Raw genomic sequence first — 20,847 nt, forward strand, 5'->3', positions numbered from 1 at the left:
ATCAGACTAAGCCAGGGGGCCACCGCTTCTTAGGGCTTTGGGGGCCCTGGGCTATTTCCTCTGAGAAGTGGAAATGCCCCAGAGAGACCCATGCTCTGCTGCACACTGGCTCTTGAAGACTAGATGTTGATGGACCTTTATTTTTTTCACTTATTTACGTGCAGTGCTGAGAATCAAACCCGGGTGAGTGCTCTACCACTGAGCCCCAGCCCCAGCCCCAGGACCGTGCTCTTGTCCCTCCTACCTACCTCCCACTGTCACACTCCTCTCTTCCTGAAGCACCGCTTCATCTAACTCATTCTCCCTGCCTTAGGCTCGCTCCAGCGCTGCCGGGCAGATCACACGGCAGGCCAGAGTGCTGGGGAGCAGCCCAGGCGGCCCTCCACCAGAGAGGAAGGGAGGCTACAGATGAGGAAGGGAGGCTGCAGCGTTCTCCCCCTTTGGGTAGGAAACCGAGTTGTGTTCTACCACATCACCCAGAGGTTCCCACAGGACTGGATGCCCCTAGGGATGTCTGTGAACCCCAGATGGCCATGATACAACCTACGCATGAACTTGCCCTGGACTGGCTTCCTCCCCTCTATCTCACCATCCACCCGACCCCCTGCTTCTTAGAATCACCTTCCAATGTTCCTGTGCTCAAACCCAAGTCTCAGAGCTGTTTCCAGAACCCAAGGCAGTCAGGTTCCAGACATCCTGTTCCACTGTCAGGCCATGATCTGATCTGAGGGGAAAATATGCTTATTCCCTTCAAAACTGAGTTCACATGATTCATTCGTAAGTACTGCCCCCAGCCCTCCAGCCCCAGGACAGATGTCATCCATTCCTGAGCCAGGACACAGCCTCCGATTCTTCTCCAGACCAATGGGTCAGTGTTGGCTCAGCCTCTTTGTGGACTCTGCAAACAGGACAATGACAAACCAAAGCAGAGATAGGAGGGCTCATTCACAGGACCACGGGGAGGGGTGCATCGAGCCCCTGGTGGCTGGTGGTCTCTAATCTGCATTCTGGTTTTCCTTCCTTTTCCCAAGGCTCACCATGGCCACAGTACTGTCTCCCAGGGAAATTCTTGCCTCTTGCCTTTGAACCCAGGAGCACAGGAGGGTACCTTATGGCCCTGGTACCCTCCTCCTTCAGGCCCACTTGTCCATGGGCTGGGAATTGTTCCTAGCTTTGTAACAAAGGCCTGGGGCTCCAGCCTGGTGAGTTGTGCAACCGAGCGGGAGAGCCGGCTCAGCCACAGCTGGAGGAGAGGAAATATCCCATGGCTGACTGTGCCAAGGTGGAGACTGAGCCAGCCCTCGGGCCTGCGGGCTGGGCGGTGGCCCTCGGAGATAAGCCAATCCCTCAGCTGCAGGTGAGGATCCCTGAGAAGCATTGTTCAGGGACAGAGGTAAGTCACTTCTCTGAGCCAGAGGAGGGGTGGCAGGTACCCTGCACCCAGCCCAGGAAGCAGGTGGTCTCCAAGAGTGTCGGGAGCCCCACTCCTCCGTGTGTTCCGTGCTCCCCACATCTGGAAAAGCTCCAGTGTCTGCCTCTCCCTCCACGACTGAGGGACGGGGAGCATGAGTCGGTCAAGGCATGTGGGCAAGATCCGGAAACGTCTAGAAGATGTCAAGAGCCAGTGGGTCCGACCAGCCAGGGCTGACTTCAGTGACAACGAGAGTGTGCGGCTGGCCACAGATGCCCTCTTGGATGGGGGTCCTGAGGCCTATTGGCGAGCGCTCAGTCAGGAAGGTGAAGTGGACTTCCTGTCCTCTGTGGAAACCCAGTACATCCAGACCCAGGCCAAGGAGCCCCCCTGTGCCCCGGATCTTGCAGGAGGGGCTGAAGCAGGCCCCAAGGGACTCGACTCCTGTTCCCTGCCATCAGGAACCTACTTCCCTGTGGCCTCAGAGGGTAGCGAGCCAGACCTGCTGCATACCTGGGCCTCAGCTGAGAAGCCCTACCTGAAGGAAAAGTCCAGTGCCACTGTGTACTTCCAGATGGACAAGCACAACAACATCAGAGACCTCGTACGCCGCTGCATCACCCGGACCAACCAGGTACTGACGGGTGCCTGTGTCCCCTTGGCCATGGCACGTAGAGCAGGGAGAGGGGATGTGTCCTGCTCTCGGGGACAGAATCCAGGTAATTGGGGTTTAGGATGGAGTTGGGGACATTGTGCTCTGCCTTGCTGTGGATCACTGACCTCCTAATGTCACCTGTCACAGCCTGGGCACAAGCCTCCAAAAGCCATCACTGGGACTCTTGCAGTCACTTCCTCCCTGGCCCTGCTCTTCCCTCTGGTTCCCAAACCACCCAGTCTCCATGCCGCAGCAGAGCCTTTCCCTTTCCCTTTCCCTGAGAGTCTAACTTGGCCCCTTCCCTGTTTAGTGCCATCTGTAGCTCTGTCTGCAACGATGGGAGGAGCAAAGTCCTTCTCGGGGCTCACAGCCCCCATCACCTCCTCCCACTCAACCCCGTGGGCCCTGTGGATTCTTCACCCACCAAGCTCTGCCTTCAGGTCCTTGCATGCCGCCCCTCTGCCTGGGCGCCCCTCACCGTCCCTGATGCTACTCCTTCTTGGGGAAGACTGTTCTGAATTCCCCAGGCTGGGTTAGGAGCCCACTCTAATGAGGGAGACCTCTCCATTGAGGCACACCCTTGCCCCTGGTCCTTTCAGACCCTGCTTAGACCTGCCTGCCCACAGGTGCTGCTATGGCACCTGAACCAAGCCAGCAGCGAGGCAGAAGATGGGGCCCACAGCAGGGAAAGTTTCTCCCTCCCTGGATATTGATATTTTAACCAATATAGACTTTAGAAGAGGAAGTCCTTAAGACAGAGCATGCATCGGCCCAGTCAGGCCAGGCCAGGAGTTCTCCAGAGCCCTGTACCTCCGTCAGCAGGGGAAGAAGTGGAAGGACTTGCCATTTGGGGCCTCACCCTTCCCAGGTGCACTATTTAGCATAGGGCTATGGATCTCCTCTCCTCCCTCCAGAAGCTGCAGAGGGGCAGAAGTAAGAACAAACTTTAAGGAAGGAATTCTGACATCTGTAAAGATTGACAGATTCATCATCTGTAGAGATTGATTTTTGCCAAATGTGTTGATACATTTGGAATCCTAGCTACTTGGGAGGCTGAAGCAAGAGGATTGCAAGTTTGAGGCTGGCCTGGGCAATATAGGGAGATATTGTCTGAAAACCCAAAATGAAAAGGGTCAGGGGTGTAGCTCAGTGGCAGAGCCCCTGGGGTTCAATCCTCATTGCTTAAAAAAAAGTCTTATTTTTCTTTTTGTAACTAAAACTATTTATTTTGTTATAGTAAAAAATTTAAAAAAAAAACTCTTAAAAATACATGCTGATATTTTAGCTTATTTTTTTGCTTTTTAGGGTCCCAGTTTCATGACTGAATCCCCTCCCAGGGTCAATACTGTGTGGAATCTCGAGGTTCTAGAGAAGGCCACCAAGGTGGGGAGGCTATATGCAGAAAGGGAGGAGAGTGAAGATTCTGGAAACTCAAACGGAAGGTAGCAATGGGCAGAGTGGCTCCGTGTGACTGGGCTGCTCTGGAGCGTGTTTCATGTTTCTGTGACAGAGAGGCATCAGATTGACAGACAGGTCTGGGCAGGCAGCCAGGAGCCTGGGCTGCCTGAGGCCACCGGCGCCACCTCTTTCAAGTCCCCTGAACTCCTGGCACTCAGCCTGCATGCTAGACAGAGGTCCCTTCTGGCTCCCAAGGCCTGTTCCCAAGTGTGTTTCTCAAGCCCAGGGTTCACACACTTGGGAACAGGCCTTGGGAGCCAGATGTCCAGTGCCCTTCTGGGGGTGATGTCCAGTGCCCTTCTGGGGGTGAGACCAGAGTCGCAGAGAGACCCTCCATCACAGCAGCAGCTGCAGAGCAAGAGTCCTGGAAAGAGGCCAGTCAGGGCCTGAGAGACACAGCCCCTGCTAGAGCCCCTCACCTCCTACTGCCCAGCTGGCAAGGCACCCCCTCCACCTGTGTGGCCCTAGGGTCTGTTCATGTCCCTTTGAACAACTCAGCATGTTATAAATTTAGGACAACACTAAAACCTGCAGATTTCACCTAAAAGTAAGAATTTCTAGCTCCCCTTGGCAGATAGGGTGCTGAGCTGTGGTCACCTCTTGGGTCCTCTTTGCCACACAGTCCCCACTACTCCCTGTTGTCTTGGGCCCCTAAGGCCTTCAACCAGTTTATCACTAACCAGGCTTCTGCAGGCTGTTTGTGATATCGCTGTCACATACACACACACACACATAGACTCGTTCACACTCACATGCTCACTCACACACACACACACTCTCACACACGCACACACTCACACTCACACATGCGAGGGCTTGGGGATGGCCTGTTCCCAGAGCTGTGGCAGCAGGTTGGGCTGGTGCCCGGTCACAGGCTGTCTGCAGAAGTAGAAGGAGGAGAGAGGGAGGAGAGGTGGGTTGAACTCCCCTCCCCTGTGGCCTCATCCCCCTGGAGAGGAGGAGAGAGGGGACAAGCTGAGGAGCCGGCCCTTCTGGAGCAGTTCCCACTCCCCAAGAAGCAGGAGCCACCTTCCTTCCAATCCCTTTACTCCACAAAGCGCAGGATGGCAGAGTGGGACAGGAGAGGTCACTTGTCCTTGGGGAGCTTCTGCCGTCCGCTTGCCCCTTGCAGGGAGAGGATCGGACGACATTTCAGGAAGCTGCCCCAGGCCTGGGCAGCCCTCAGTGCCTGGAAGTGGGTAGAAGGTGACTAAGGCAGGCTTCCCAAAAAGGTGGCCTCAGAGCTGAGTCGCTAAAGCTGAGTAAGAGTTTGCCAGGCAGAGAAGGAGAGGAAAGGAAGTCCAGTCCTAGGGAGGGTCAAATGCAAACATCCAGGTATCTGAAAAGTCTCATGTGTCCTGAATGTGGGCAGACACCATTGGACCCTGGTAGGACCTGAGCTTGGGGATATGGGACCTCGAGGAGGGGTAGAGCTTGGGGATGTGGGACCTCGAGGAGGGGTGAGCAGTGGGAACAAGGAAGGTGGGACAGCAGCGCTGTGCCTTCTGTGTTGAGCCAAAGGGTGTGAACAGCAGCTCCCTAGGGTGGTCACCAGTCCCTGCAGAAGGCGGAGGCCCTCCACAGGTGCCCTGAGGACCAGCCTCTCCTTACTCGCCGCTTACCCAGGGGAAGCTGGATCATCTTCGTAGACTTCCACCCAGGCCAGGTATCTAGCAGACTGATGCAGGAGACAGAAGAAGCCACACTCCTTGGTGAAGGCAGACATCACAGAAATCAGCAAAATGTAAACCCAGAGCGGATCCATGGTAGAGCACGTGTTCAGTCCGCACAAGGCCTTGGGTTCCATCCCCAGCTCCACCATATGCACGTGAAAATGTGAAACAAGTGAAACAAGGTCACTCTTCTCGCCATATTTTTAGAGCTAGTTCTTTTTTCTCTGTTTTCTTTTTTTGTACTGGGGATTGAACCCAGGGTGATTAACCACTGAGCCACATTCCCAGGCCTTTTTTATATTTTATTTAGAGACAGAGTCTCACTGAGTTGCTTAGGGCCTCACTAAGTTGCCGAGGCTGACTTTGAACCCACGATCCTTCTGCCTCAGCCTCCAGAGCTGCTGGGATTACAGGTGTGTGCCACTGCACCCATCTTAGAGCCAGTTCTTTTCATTAAGCCTGTCATTTTATGTTAATATATAATAGGTCGCCTATTGATATCTTAAAATAATTAATAAAACTATTCAAAAATTTCTTAGTCTTAGATTCTGATATGCTAAGTATTGATAGCTTTAATCCACATAAGTAAAAGCTCTTTGAGATTGTCGATGATTTTTAAGAGAAGAAGGAAGGGATCCTGAGACCAATAAACCTGGGAAGTTTATTAGGCAAGCCTAAGGCCATTGGAGAATTTGGAGTGGAGACAACATAGAATCATATTGTCTGGCAGAGAACTTGGAAACTGGAATTTTTTTTTTCTGGATTATTCCTCCTTCATTTTCTCTCCCTCAGGCTGTATCTAATGTAGACAGACATCAGAACTCTTCTTATAGACCTGGAGCAGAATAATGGGGCACAAGTTCTGGGCTGACGTCTGGGGCTTGTCTACCCCAGTCCAGCTATTTGGCTAGGGAAGGTTCCCTGGCTCCTCTCCTGGGAGGCTGGGGGACTGGTTGTGGAAATTTCATGAGATAGACCTATTGCTGGTAGTAGGCCAATAACAAAGCCTTGCTATTGCTATTACTCATCCTTCAAAATAAAGACAAAAACAAAAGGAACATTAGAATATAGAAGAGAAAAAGGAAAAGCAGAAGTGAGCACAGATTGGGGGTTGGGGTGCTGAGTGCCCCCAGTGGCTGACCCCAGCACTGGGGGTGGTCACACCAGGACCTAAATCCCATTTCCTTTCCCACACCCTGCCTTTCCAGAAGCAGCAGATCTCCAGCCCCTGAGGAGCTCCCATGTGTCAGGATTGGCTCCCCGTCCACAGGCTGGCCCCATGTGCAGGGTCTGCCCCATCAGTCTAGCAACCCCCTGCCTGGGCTCATCTCTCAGAAGCTGTGGACTCCTGGAGCTGGCCTACCAGGCTCTGCTTCCAAAGCTTCTTCCCTTTCAGCAAGGTGTTATACAAAGGTCTTCCTTGTTTCTCCTTCTCAGCCAGCCTCACCTGCCTGTGCTGGTCCCTCTGATTGGCCCTATCCAGATCCAGCCCTGCCTACCCCGTCCCTTTTGTTTATGCCCATAGAGGAATGAACAGTCCTTTTAACCCTCTTCCATAACGTGTGTTAAGACCACAGTCTTGCACAGTGTTATTATCTAACGTTGTCTGTGCTTTCTTATGAACAATGCATATAAAAAATGATAGTCATATTTAACAACATGTAAAAATAACCATGTTTACTTGAGTGTGGAGCTTTTATCTACGTTATAGTTAGACCCACATTGCATGATGGCTAAAACTCCATTATTGAAGAGTGTTTTTTAGGCAAAGAAACTGAGACCCAGAGAGGTCAAGTGACTTATGTAGTCATTCAGCTGGTTTCCAGAAGTTCCAAGACTGGAGTCAAAGTTTCCTAATCCCTCCTACATCTCTATTCCTCTTTACTACCCATCTGTGTTAGTTTCCTGGGGCTACCAGAGCAAACTGGCACATGTTTGCTGGTTTACAACAAGAGAAATTTATTCTCTCCCAGTTCTAAAAGTCAGAAGTCCACAATCAAAGTGTCATTTGGGCTGTGTTCCTTCCAAAGGCTCAAGGGTTCCTTCAGTCTCCTGGTTTCTGGCGGCTCCAGGCATTTCTTGGCCTGTGTCTGCCCAACTCCAATCTCCACCTCTGTCTTTACACAGTCTTCTGGTACCTCTTACAAGGACGCTTGTCACTGGACTTAGGTCCCACTGAGTAATCCAGAGTCACCTCACCTTGAGATCCTTTATGTAACTACATCTGCAAAGACCTTTTCCCAAATAAGGTCTCACCCACAGATTGTGGTGGTTAGGATGTGGACTTGTATTTGGGGAGAGCACAGTTCATCCTGCTACACCCTCCAAGGTGGCACTCCCATCCAGGGACTGAAAAAGAGTAGTTCAATCCAGTCATTGACCTCAAATTAACCCAGCTGAAAGCCAAAACCCACAGGAAGCCAACAGGACAAGATACTGTGCACCCATATTTCTGAACATTCTTAAATCAGAACACCAGGTCATTTCCAAACCTGCCCCGTCTCTAGTCAACCATCTCTGCACCAGTGCTGTCTCAAAGGAGCAGGGACTCGCGGGCACAGAACTGGAAGGATTCACTGAGCTATCAGAGTGGAAGCTGTCTCTTTTGTCAGTACCTCTGAAGTGGAGGCATTTGTCTTTCAGCACAGAGAGAGGGCCCTGGCCATCTTTGGTGCCGTAAGCTTAAATGTATGCAAACCTAATCCTATGATAACAGGGCTGAGTTCTAATGGGTCTTATTAGAACTCCTTTTGTGATACCCGGTGGAGGGTGAGCAGGTCCCTCCCTGTCCAGACAGCCATGGCGGCTGAGAAGAAAGCCAGCTCCATGAGGTGCCTGGCCCCTCTGTTCTCCCCTTCCAGCCTTCTCCCCGTCCCCCTCTGCATTCTCGTCTGACATGGGCATGGGGACCTAGACAGTGCAGTGGGAGGTGGGTTCAGGACAGGGACAGAGACCTCCACTCTAGCTCTTTCTTTCCCCTCCTTGAACCCTGCTCACTCACCCTTCCTCCTACCCCCTGCTTCCCTCTCCCCTGGCCCTCTCAGGGATTGGGGCCTCAGTAAATTTGGCTGAGACTGGTTAGCATCTGGCCCTAACTTCCCCAGTAACTGAGCCCTCTGCCCTGGCCCAGGTCCTGGCCATCCTGATGGATGTGTTCACGGATGTGGAGATCTTCTGTGACATTCTAGAGGCAGCCAACAAGCGCGGCGTGTTCGTCTGTGTGCTCTTGGACCAGGGAGGTGTGAAGCTCTTCCAGGAGATGTGTGACAAGATCCAGATCTCTGACAGTCACCTCAAGGTAGGGGTCCCCATGAGAGTCCTAAGGGAACTTTGTATCAGTGAGGATCTAATGGGCTTTGCCATGGTAACACCCCCCCCCCCCATTTAATGATCCCTGTATGGATCAGATGGTCTCCCTCTATCTAGTGACTACGCCATAAGGAACACATGGCCTCCAAAACAGCAGGGACAGAGGGAAAAAATATGGCAGGAGGATTCTGCAGGGTGTTCTTAGGATCTGACCTAGAAGAGATTTCCATCACTTGCACTCGTAACCCATTGCCCCTGCCTGGATGCCTGGGCCTGGAGTGAGTGGGAGCCGTGCCTGGTGAGCGTCCCTCTCCATGTATCCCTCCCCTCCTCCCAGCTGGGGAGCCCAGTGGATGTGCCTCCCAGGACAGGGCAACCTCAGCACCTGCGGATACACGGGCAGAACTCCTGGGCCCAACAGGAAATTAAGGCTCTTGGACTTCACTGAGCCTCCCATTTCCGTCTCTGGCAGGAGGGAAAGAAACCCAGAGACAAGAATTAATTGGCCACGCAAACTTGAGGGCAGTGAGTTCAAGATCATAGGGAAAACCACCCGCATCTTTCCTGAGTAGCTCAGCTGGACAGAGGATGGGTGGTCCTCGGGACTCCTTTGGTGACTCCCCTCAGCTCAGGCAGGTTGGCCTCCGGGAGAGCCTCTCAGACAAGGATGAAGCCTCCTCCCTCCCTCCCTCCTGTCCACGCTGATGGTGCCACGGCGGTGCTGCCTGACATTACCTGGTCATCCCTCCTTTGTGGAGGCCACGGAATCAGGTCAAGGGAGTCAGGGCGAGCCTTCCGTGGTGCACACTGGCCACACCTGACCGTCGTCTGCTCACCACAGGACAGTGGGATGTGTCCCCCTCCCACCATCTCACAGAGAGCCTGGGTGTGCCCCTCAGAGCCTGCCTGGCGACATTGGTGGCATCTGGCAGTGTTTCACCTCCCCAGCCTTAACCCTGAGACAGAGCCCCACGCTTCACCTGCTTTTTCATTTCTTTCAGGCTTCTGAGGGGTTCCACCTAGGGCCGGGCAGCAGGGGCTGCTGGGGAGGCCAAGGACAAGTAGGGCCAGGATTTGGGTAGAGGTCACACCCTCTCTGGACCATACAGGATCCACTGGGAACTTGACAAAACCACTCCCTTAGACTGCTCTGGGCTGAACCTCTGCCCAGCTTGCGGTCAAGAACACATGTCACCAAACCAGTTAGGAGGCTTGCCCCTAAGTAAGTGACAGACTTCTTGTGGCCTGTGGAGAGCTAGGCTGAGGGCTCCACAGGCGTCAGGCCCTTGTCTTGTTTGAATTTTGCCCTCTCCCCCCATCCCTTTTTCATTGCCAGCTAATGCTAGGACAAAGAGGAAAACTTAGAAAGTCTAGCCAAGCAAAAAGAAAAAAATGGCCCTAATCCCACCTGAGAGCACATGTTTACAACTTGATGACCATCCTTCCGGACTTTTCCCTATTCAGACTGTCTTAGTCTGTTCATGCTGCTATAACAGAATACCATGGAGTGGATGTCTTATAAACAGCGGAAATTTATTTCTCACAGTTCTGGAAACAGGAAGGTGCCAGCAGGTCAGCGTTCAGTGCGGGACCACTGCCTTGTTCATAAAGGGATGTCTTCTCACTTTTTCAGAGACTTGGCAGAAGGAGGAAGGAGCTCTCTGGTATCTCTTTTAAAAGGACACCAATCCCCTTGGTTAGGGCTCCACCCTCATGACCTAATCACTTCCCAACGGCTCCACCTCCTGATACCATCACACTGGGCATTAGGTTTCTACACAGAATTAGGGGGGACACATTCAATCTACAGGTCAGTCTATATCTGCAAATGTGCAATTCTAAGTGGCACATTGATATTTCCTTCCAACAGAACATTGCCATCCGGAGTGTGGAAGGAGAGGTGTACTGTGCCAAATCAGGCAGGAAATTTGCTGGCCAAATCCAGGAGAAATTCCTCATCTCAGACTGGAGAGTTGTCCTGTCTGGATCCTACAGGTGAGCACTGGGTTCCCTCCTGGTGAGGCTTTGGGACTTTGCGGTGCCAAGGGCCAGGTGAGATACAGACCAGCATCTAGCTGCTCACACACACCAGCAGCAACCAGGGTGTCTTGTCTTACCACACAGATGGGATGGGAGACACAAAATATGTATCCATTCAGGGCAGAAAAGGCTTGCCAGGTGCCTCAGTTTCCCCTGATACTGCAACAGGATATAGATTGCTCTTTTTCTCTTCTCAGATCTCTTCAGTGTGTCTACAAGGTGCTTTTATTGTGCGTGCCCATGCTCTGTTTCATCTTTACATTTTTATTACTTTAATACAACAAATTTATTAAGATTTATTAATTCACACACCAAACAGTTCACCTGCTTAAATATACAATTCAGTTTTTAATATGCACAGTGTTGTGCAACCACCCCAAATTAGAATGTTATCCTCACTCCAAAAGGATACACCCTGCCCATTCACAGCCACTCCCCATGGCCCCAGCACAGAGGGTCCCTAGGTAAACACCAATCTACTTCCTGTTTCTATAGGTTTTTCCTGATTTGGACGTTTCATATCAATAGAATCATATAATATGTGGTCTTCTTTCACTCAACACAATGTTTTCAAGATTCACACCACTGGGGAGACACACCACATTTTATTTATCCATTCATCAACTGATAGACATTTGTACTATGTCCACTCTTGGGAACAATTCTGCTAAGAACACTCCTATAAAATGTTTTTGTTAACTTATGTGTTTTTTTTTTTGCTACATTAAAAAAATTTTCTTAGTTATACATGGACACAATATCTTTATTTTGCTTATTTATTTTTTTAATGTGGTGCTGAGGATCGAACCCAGTGCCTCACATGTGTGAGGCAAGCACTCCACCAATGAGCCACAACCCCAGCCCTTTTGGCCACATTTTTAATTGGTGCATATAGTTGTAGAGAATATGGGATTTATTGTTACATATTCGTACACGCACACAATACAAAATATAACAATATAATTTGGCCTCTATCACTCCCCAGCACTTTCCCCCTCCATCCCCTGCTCCTATTCCCTTCAACTTAGGTTTTTAACTCTCTTCACTCAGTATGTGCCTCCCTGGGATTGCTGGGCGATGGAGTGATTCTGTGTTTAACCTCTCAGGGAACTGACAGCTCTTTATTCCAAAGTGGCTGTATCATTTGCATTTCTCCCAGCAATGTCTGAGAGTTCCAATTTCTCTGATCCTAGGCAATGCTTGTTGCTGGTCGTTATAGCCATTCTGGCGGTGTGAAGTGATATCTCTTTGTGGGCTTGGTTTGCATCTCTGAGGCTAAAGATGCTGAAGTCTTGTGCTCTTGGCCCTTGGAACATCTCTGGAGAAATGTTTGTTTTTACCACTTACATCAAGACCCTGCATCCAAATGTCTGACCCTCCACTTATTCCACAATGCTGCCTTGCTTGGGTCTCTCTTTGAGACCTGCCTTCAGATCCTAAAGTACATTCTGCTAAATGTCCTTGGTGGTGGCACTGGGGATTTGATAGTGGGTTTCAGGGAGGGAGGCAATGAGGGTGCAGTCATGGAAGGGAGGAACAGCTGAGGCCATTTGTGAACACTGAGTTGAGAAGGTCAGGAGTGTAGCAGAGAGTGCAGTGGGGATCTCCCTTATTACACTGTGAGCCCAGGAGCGACTGATAAAATAAAATAAAATAAAAGCAGGAAGACAACACCGGGAGCAGAGTAGGCTTACAGCACAGCAGGACAGGGGATCGGGAGACCTGCAGCATGCCCTCCTTCCCCAGAGCAAGAGCACGATACACCATCCAACAGCCACAGGGAGGCAACTGCAGAATCCCCAGCCAGGGATGGAGGAGCATAAAGGGAGGGAGAAAAAGGAAACAAAGGCTTACATCTGAAGTGCACCATCTTTCTTCAGGTTATTAATGCCTTTGTGCTTAAATCCTACTTTCTGTGATATTAATATTTCCGCCTTTGGTTTTCTGTTGAAAACAGAAATTTATACAGTGTCTTCATCCATTTGGGCAGCTATAACAAAATACCATCACTGGATGGCTTATGAACTACAGATATTGATTTCACACAGTTCTGAAGGTCTACGGCCTGGTTCATAGGCCCATGCCTTCTCACTGTCTTTATGGTGAAAGCATGTCTTTGCCCCTTTATGGCAAAAGGAATAAGGGAGCTCCCTAGGGTCTCCTTTATAAGGCACTAATCCCATTCATGAGGCCTCCACCCTTATAACTAATGACCTTCCAAAGGCTCACCTCCTAATACCACCTCATTGGGGATTAGGGCTTTCAACATTTGAATTTTGGGAGACATAAAACCGAATACTTAGCACAAAATATATATTTTTCCATACCATTTTCATTAGTCAGCTTTGTGTTACTTCAACAAAATACCTGCTTCTGAGGCAAGTAACTTTATAAAGAGAAAAGTTTTATTTAGCTCACAGTTTGGGAGGTTTATTCTAAGATCAGGCAACTTCATTTGTTTGACTTCCGGTGAGGGCAGCACACCATGGCAGGAGTGTGTAGAAGCAAGTGGTCACATCTCAAATCAGAGCAGAGAGGGGACAGCAGGGTCCCTACATCCCTTTTGAGGACATGCCTAAAGACTGAGGACCTCTCCCTAGGCCCCAGCTCCCAAGAACACCACCCTGGGGACCAAGCCCTTAACAATACGGAACTCTGGGGGGCACACCCATATTCAAATCATGGCACTATTATTTTCACACTTTCTGTTAGATTTTGGCAATTGTCCCTGATCCCAGAAGCCAAACTGGAGTGAGGAGTCTGTGTGGAGAAATTATCTCTCACTTTAGTATCACTTTAGTATTCATATAACATAAATATAACCACTTCAAAAAACACCATTCAATGGCATTTAGTACATTCAAGACATCGTACAACCATCACCTAGTTCAGAAATATTTTCATCATCCCCAAAAGAAACCCCATGCCCATTAAACAGTCGTTTCCTAACCCTCCACTCCCCAATGTGCATTTGCCATGTGTTTACCTTTCTAGGTGTTTCACATAAATACAATCATATGGTACATGGCATTTTGTGAATGGCTCCTTCCACTTAACATGATGTTTTCAAGGTTCACTCAAGTTGAGCAAATCGCAGTACTTAATTCCTTTTTATTATTGAACAATCTTCCATTATATGAATGAACCACAATTCGTTCATCTATTCATCCACTTATAGACATAGGGGTCATTTCTACCCTTGGGTGATTGTGAACGGTGACTAAGAATTCTTGCAGAGACTGAAGCCCCACTTCTAGTCACTTTCTCCTCTGGAACTCAGGTTTTTGCCTCAGCAGAGGGAAAGGAGGAGATGAGCCAAGGTCTGGAAGAGCTGAGAGTGACTGGAACTTGGGAAAGAAATCAAAGCAGGTGCCACCTGAGCTCCCTCCCTGCAGCAGCCCCTAAACAGTTCACTTTAAAATGATCTATTTTCAATAGATCAAAGTTTGGATACATTTAAAAGAAAAAAGATTTCCCCCAGAAACTCTTATTTATAAGACCACACCCCAAAGTTAAAGATGAGGAGACTGTTACTTTTGAGCAATTGCGCACCTCCAGAAGCTACCATCTACATTCTGCATTCCGTGAACTGGAGAGGCCTGGGAACGCTGCTGCTGAGAGACTACTAATGCAAGGGGCTGAAAAGAAAATGCAGAGAAGCAAGTGCCTGTTATCTGTGTGCAGAGTGAAAACCAATGAGGGAGCTCAGGGGGTGGAGAGATTTTGAACCCAAGGATCATTTCAGGGAGATCAGATCCGGGCCTCGGTGGGGGGGGGGGGTGTTCCTCCTGATAAACCTGCCTTAGGCACCTCGGGGAGACAAAAGCTCTGTTCATCTTCAATTTGTCAAAATGGGAAACTTTTCACCCTCTGATCCCAAAGTTGGTAACTGTTTTCACTTCTGAACAAAGCCAAACAGAGTATCATATATTATGTTTTCCCCCAGGAGAATAACCATTTGAATTTGTTAGTTCATAACTGCTCTCTGATTTTTTTCTCTCTGGGCTGTTTTCCTCATCAGAACAAAATGGGAAACACTCTATAAGATTGTTGTGAGAATTAACTAAAATAGCAAGTGCAAATATTTAGCTACCTGACACACGAGATACACTCCAAAAATGTTTATGTAAGTCAGGTGCAGTGGTGCACACCTTTAATCCCAGTTAGCTACTCAGGAAGCTGAGGTGGAGGGTCCCAAGTTCAAGGCCAGCCTCAGTAATTTAGCAAGACCCTGTCTCAAAATAAAATTTAAAAATCCAAAGAGGCATGGAGAAGTGGTCATGGAGGAGGGCACGTGTGCTGTGAGGTCAGCATGAGTAAGCATGTGCTCTGGGGCGGGCCAGAGGGGGCCGCCCTTCTTCTCGCAGGCTGACAGTATTGCTTAGAGTTGGGCCTTGAATGATGAGGAAGTTCTCATGGGGTGAGGGGAAGGTAGGCAAAATCAGGCATCAGGAACAGCATGAGAAACAGCACGACACTAGCATGGACTTCCAATTGGCCCCTGCCCTGACCCCAATGCCACCCATGGGTTTTTCTCTCCCAGGGACAGAAAGATCCAGATCAAATCATTCCCATCTTTAAAATCTTTCAACTCTTGCCGCTGTTCTTAGAAAACAAATTATAAATCCCATCCTTACCAGGCCTCCCTCTCGGCAGCCTGTCTCCTGTCCCTCCGTGTTGGAGCCACACCCACTCCTCCTAAGGTCCTCACGTTCCTTGGTACCCCCAGACCTTGGCTCTTGCTGCTCAGGGCCTCTGCTGAGGCTCATTTGCTCTGCTAAACCCTCGTCTTTAGGACACTGACCTGGCAGCTTGCAGATCAGTGCCTCAGAGACCTTCTCTGATCACCCCATCCAGAGTCCTATGGCCCTCACCGGCTTCAGACTCGTGGCAATTTGTAATCATTTGTGTGCAGGCTTGTTTGGCCAAAATTGTAAACACTATGAGTTCAGAGAGGGGCTGCTCTGTTTCCTCCTCCATTGTGTTCCTGGCACGTTGCATGTGCCCATAAATCTTTGTTGAATGAATGGTGAATAAAAGCAGGTTGGGTTCCTGCCACCCCGTGTGGCTTAAGGAATAAAGTCTTCCAAACTGTGTCACCATCCATTAGTGGGGTGTGAAATCAACTTAGTGGACGATGTCCAGAATTCTGTGAACATGAAATAGAGTAGAATAAAAATAAACGGCACACAGAGGAAAGCTGAAGTCCGTGGCTGGACCTGGAGTGAGAAGCACTTTCCAGTGGAAGCCGGGGAGGCACGGCGGTCACGCTGGACCCACAGTGGCTCTGAGGTGACGCAGAGGAAGCTTCTGGGTGTGAGCAGGCTGTGGTGGCACAAGATAGGGAGTCCCCCAAACATCAGCAATGTGAAAAGGCCGTGGTCCTCTGCCCTGGCTGCTGACTGACTGACCTCCCCCATCTCTCCTCTCCTCCAGACTCTCAGAGGTTTGGGTTTTGTTTTTTTTTTCCCCTTCTTGTCACATTTTATACTTTTCCAACCAACACAAAAACAAAAAGACTGACAATACCAAGTGTTGGATTTCCGGGATCTTAGACACATTGCTCATAGGATGGCAAGTGGGGACAATGACTTTGGAGTCCGGCATTTTCTCCTAAAGCTGAATCTTCACCCTTTATGATCTGGCAGTTCCACTCCTAGATAAACACCTGAGGGAAACGTGGCCACACTCATGGTGGAAGGCTTGTGTGAGAATGTTCACAGCGGCCCTGCTCACGACAGAAATAATCCAAGTGCCGTGTGTGGCAACAAGTCACAATATGAACACACCTTAGCAAGGTGCTGTTAAGTGGAAAAATATCCCCAAAGATTAGATGCATGTTAAAAAGAACTAAAGTGAAAATACTCACTTTCAAGAGTATATTATAGCCGGGATTGTGTGATGGCATGTCTGTAATCTCAGCAGCCCCGGAGGCTGAGGCTGGAGAATCTCAAGTTCAAAGCCAGCTTCAGCAACTTAGTGAGGCCCTAAGCAACTTAACAAGATCCTGTATCTAAATAAAAACTAAAAAGGACTGGGGGCATTGTTCAGTGGTTCAACCCCAGTTTAGGAAGAAAAAAAAGTGTATATTATACATCACTTTTAATTATGGAAAAAGAAAAGACAGGGAGTTATGATCAGAGGGTTCATGGTGCTGATTTCCTTTATTTTACACTATTTCTTTTTGCAGAGCTGAGGATTAAACCCAAGACCTCACACATGCTAGGCAAGTACTCTACCACTGAGCTACACCCCCAGCCCAAAGCTGATATTTTAAAGTTTAGGATCCTAGGAATGGATTGCAGGGACACCCATGTGGCTGGGTGCCGGTCATGGTCAAGAGGCTAGCTTTTATTTAGGTGGGGGTTCATAGGCACTGATGACATTATTTTAAAAACCTAATAAAATTGATAAATGAATAAAACATGGGCCTTGAATAGGCCAATGAAGAGGATGAGTCACGAGCCAAAGATCATGACTCAGTGAATGCTATGTACAATAAAAATCAAGCATATTTCTCCCCATGGATTGTGGAAAGAAAGAAAGAAAGAAGGAAGGAAGGAAGGAAGGAAGGGAGGGAAAGAAGGAAGAAAGAAAGAGGGTAAAAGCTAAAGCATGTGATAAACAGATGTACTGAGCAAATATGGGCATGCAGGGAATGAATGGGACACACAGAGGTAGCCGGGGTGTCACAGATAAGTATGGGGAAATGGGAGCCACATGCATGCAGAAACACAGGGGCTTAAGAAGTTGCCAGGATGCTTTGGACCTGCTTTTTTAGCAGAGCCACCAGCCATGTGGCCTGACCTGGCCTGGTTGCGAACAGCAAGGTGTGATTGGTTTCTCGTGCGGCCCAGCCCCACTGTCCCCGTATCTGCCCTCTTCCCTATCACCTGCCTAGCTTCTGGCTCAGCATCAGCACCCAGCTCTCCGGGGCTGTGGGTGCTCCTGAGCAGGGGAGAAGGGTTTAATCAAAACCTTATTCTTGTTCCCAGGATTATCCTGGTCACATTTGGGCCCACACTATCTGACAAAGCAGGGATTCTAGGGCTGGGGCCAGGCCTTTGGGTACAAGACAGGCAGACTAGGGCTGGAAGCTGAAGACCGTATCCTTAGTTGCCCCTTTCTGTTTAGCTCTGGCACTGTCCCCACTAGTTACCCAAGTCCTCTCTGTCCTTCCCTTGGCACTCCCCACCTGGACCTGGTCTCTCTGAGTAGGGACCCAGTAACCCTGTTTGATCCTCCGGGCAGAGCTGTCAGGATTTTTAAGGATTTGGGTAGGGGTGAGCTGAGAGAAGTTTTTCATCAGAGATAGAAAAGAATTTGCTTAAAACAGAAAAATCACAAAACACAATACCCAAGCCCTCTAAATGGAGGGCCAGGGCGAGACTTTGAGGGCGTCTTCCCATGGTGTTTAGATGACTTTCTTGCACAAACCCAAGCTGTCTGCATTTGCTTCCTGTGGCTGTGCCCTGTGCTCCCTGTCCCGTCTCTCAGATCCTGACTTGAAAATGGGGCTGGGTCCTCTTCACAAGCACTTCAGATTATCGCAAAAACACAGCTGGCCATTCCAGGAGCAGCCACCTTCTAGCAGTCATTCTTTGCATACCCCTGAGTGGTGGCAAGAGGCAGGTGTCCCACTTCACAGGTGAAGAGACTGAGGCCTCAGCTGCTGAGTGACTCCTCTGAGCACAGAGTGGGGGCAGCTGGGACTCAGCTGCCACTCAGCTCCTTTCTGCCTCCCCAGGGAGTATGTAAGGGCCCTGCTCTGAGCACCAGGAGGGAGCCTTACAGCTGGGGACTCGATTGCCCTCATAATTGCTCATCTGCAAACATGTCCTGGTCTCTGAGCCTCCGTGTCTGCCTCTGTTAAGGGGGAAAACGACAGCTAGTCGGGGTTTAGATAACAGGGTTTCCGCCAGGATGAAATGAGCCTGCTCAGGAGTTGGGGGCCTTATGTGCACCCCTCCCTTCCTGCCCTGAGAGGTCCCTGGTTCACAGACATGTCCTGCCTCTCGCGCCCACTTCCTCACCCGCTCTCTCCTCTTGTCCTTCAGCTTCTCCTGGCTCTGTGGACACGTCCACCGGAACATCCTCTCCAAGTTCACGGGCCAGGCAGTAGAGCTGTTCGATGAGGAGTTCCGCCACCTCTACGCCTCCTCCAAGCCCCTGATGGGCCTGAAGTCCCCGAGGCTGACCACACTCCTGCAACCCAGAGAGGGTCCCAGCATCCCCAACGGCCGTCTGAGTGGCAGCAGCTGCTCTGCCAGTGACCGCACATCCTCCAACCTCTTCAGCAGCCCGTCGACAGGCAGCAACCCCCACAACCAGAGTGTGTCCATGTCCTCGGGGCCTGGCAGTCCCCTGGTCCCAAACCCTCCCCCACCCCCCAGGTTTCAGCCTTACCATGGGCCTTGGGGAGCCCCATCTCCACAGGCCCTCTTCTCCCCCAGGCCTCACGATGGCCCTCCCACCCCCTACAACAACCTCAATGCCTACAGGCCCACTAGGCTGCAGCTTGAGCAGCTTGGCCTAGTCCCCAGAGTGACCCACATCTGGAGACCCTTTTTACAGGCCTCACCTCATTTCTGAAGGGCTCTGCTGTGCTCCCAGGGCCAGGTCAGGGCACTTCTGAATTTGTTGGTGCATAGACCCCACCTCAACAACTAAGAGTGTTCAGCCTGATTCCTTCAAAGGCACTTGGACAAAATCATCGCCTATGTCAGAATGTTCCCAGGCCTAAAACCATCTGCTTGCAACCCCCACCAGCCCCTGGGTTGCCCCTCACTGGTTTGGCCTATGCAGCCCTTTCCAGAAGGTTTCAGGAAGGCGGGGGTAGCAGGGAACTAGAGGACAAGATCATGACAACCGAGCCCCTGTCTTCCGAAATCACCCAGAGCTTCAGTGTTAATGGAGTCCCCAAGTCTCCATGATATAAAAAAGGGGCAGATGTGGTGTGAGACCTGGGAACTTTAGACTCTACCACACAGAAGTGAAATTGAGTCTTACGAGCACAAAAATTAAGGAAAAACCTTTATTGGGGCCTTCAATTGGAAAGGGAGACACAGCTCCCACAGGAAGGTCAGGCTGGCTTGCTGGAACCAAAAAGGGCCTATTTTTACTGGCTGCTTACAGGATGGGGGCTCAGGAATGTGGCCCTGATGAGCTACGTGAATGCACCCCAGCTCTAGTGATGCCCACTGTTGAGGAGGTAACTGAGGCACATGAGCCAAGATCTAGGGGTGCATTTGCCCTTTGTCCTCATCACATATGCAGCTTAAGTTTTACTAATGGGTAAACTGAGGTACCAACATGTAGATGACTGGTAGGTACTTCTGTTTCCCAGGAACGGTCCACTGCCTGGAGATTTGGATAAGAAAGAGTCAGGAGAGGATGTGGGGACATTCTGGATGTTTCTGGGAGAATCAGAGAAACTCCTCTTCCCTAGAAATACTGGGCTACCCTTGGTCCCAGTGAATTAGACAGATGGCATCTATCTTATTTTTTTTAAATTCTATTCCTATCTCATTTTCCTTCTTCCCTCCCCCCGCCCAGAAAGTTAAAAAAATAAAAAGAGACCAAGAAACCTTTGGTTCCTAATGGTATTTCATCCCCAGCCTGCGGCTGCTGTTTCCCAGGCAAGACTGAGATGGGGGTAGAACTACCAGGCCTGGCTGAGCCATCAACTGAGAAAGCTGAGGGAAGGGGAAGGCTTCTTGGGTGACAGAAGGTCCTGAGCCCAGATCTCCAAGGCCCGCCCTGCTGGGTTCAGCCCTGGGGAAGGGAAGACCCAGCTCTATCCTGACTTCTCCCCACCAGCCATTTTCCCTCTATGGCCAATCTGTCATCTTAGGGCTGTTCACAGATACGCTATTCCACCTCTCCTGAGTCCTCGGACCATGGCAACAGCCTGCTGGCCGGGAAGGTGGGTGTGCTTCACTTTGGCTAGTGACACGTGAGTGGAGGTGCTGGGATCACTGATAGACCCAACCTGGTCTTTTCTTGCGTCCTGGTCTAACAATCACCTCCAGGCAGAGGCATGGGGAGCCTGGGTGCAGTGACCCACATAGAGGGAACCCTCAAGCTGAAGCCCTCTCCCACCAGCCTGGGTGCCTAATAGGCCACAATCAGTAGACACCACTATGGCCACCCAACCACCCACCCAGGTATGTAGTAGGAACAAGAAATAAGCCTGTGTCATTTAAGCCACTGAGAAATGGGTGTTTCTTTTTTGCACCATGACCCAGTTTTGCTGATTCTAAGGGCCACTGCCCTGAGGCAGAGACATCCTTTGGGATGCC

At 50.2% G+C, this 20,847-nt stretch overlaps 1 protein-coding gene across 1 annotated transcript; it reads left to right on the forward strand.

Annotated features, from left to right (window-relative positions):
* The first annotated feature begins 1,051 nt into the window (after nucleotides 1-1,051).
* On the forward strand, nucleotides 1,052-20,119 carry Fam83a (family with sequence similarity 83 member A). The gene is made up of 4 exons (XM_046464915.2): nucleotides 1,052-2,045; nucleotides 8,328-8,495; nucleotides 10,377-10,501; nucleotides 18,604-20,119. Exons 1-4 carry the CDS (start codon nucleotides 1,566-1,568, stop codon nucleotides 19,136-19,138), a joined length of 1,308 nt encoding a protein of 435 aa, XP_046320871.1. The 5' UTR covers nucleotides 1,052-1,565; the 3' UTR covers nucleotides 19,139-20,119.
* The last annotated feature ends 728 nt before the right edge of the window (nucleotides 20,120-20,847 follow it).

This window comes from Marmota monax, unplaced genomic scaffold (assembly GCF_021218885.2).
Source record: "Marmota monax isolate L192 unplaced genomic scaffold, Marmota_monax_Labrador192_F-V1.1 WCK01_AAM20220418_F8-fsc00003, whole genome shotgun sequence".
In the NCBI taxonomy this organism is placed as follows: Eukaryota; Metazoa; Chordata; class Mammalia; order Rodentia; family Sciuridae; genus Marmota; species Marmota monax.

Bases quoted from the DNA above. Each gene is read 5' to 3' on its own strand.
- Fam83a (XM_046464915.2), top strand. From the start codon at position 1,566: ATGAGTCGGTCAAGGCATGTGGGCAAGATCCGGAAACGTCTAGAAGAT. The intron at 8,496-10,376 runs GTAGGGGTCCCC...TCCTTCCAACAG, and splicing joins TCTCTGACAGTCACCTCAAG to AACATTGCCATCCGGAGTGT. The intron at 10,502-18,603 runs GTGAGCACTGGG...CTTGTCCTTCAG, and splicing joins GTCCTGTCTGGATCCTACAG to CTTCTCCTGGCTCTGTGGAC.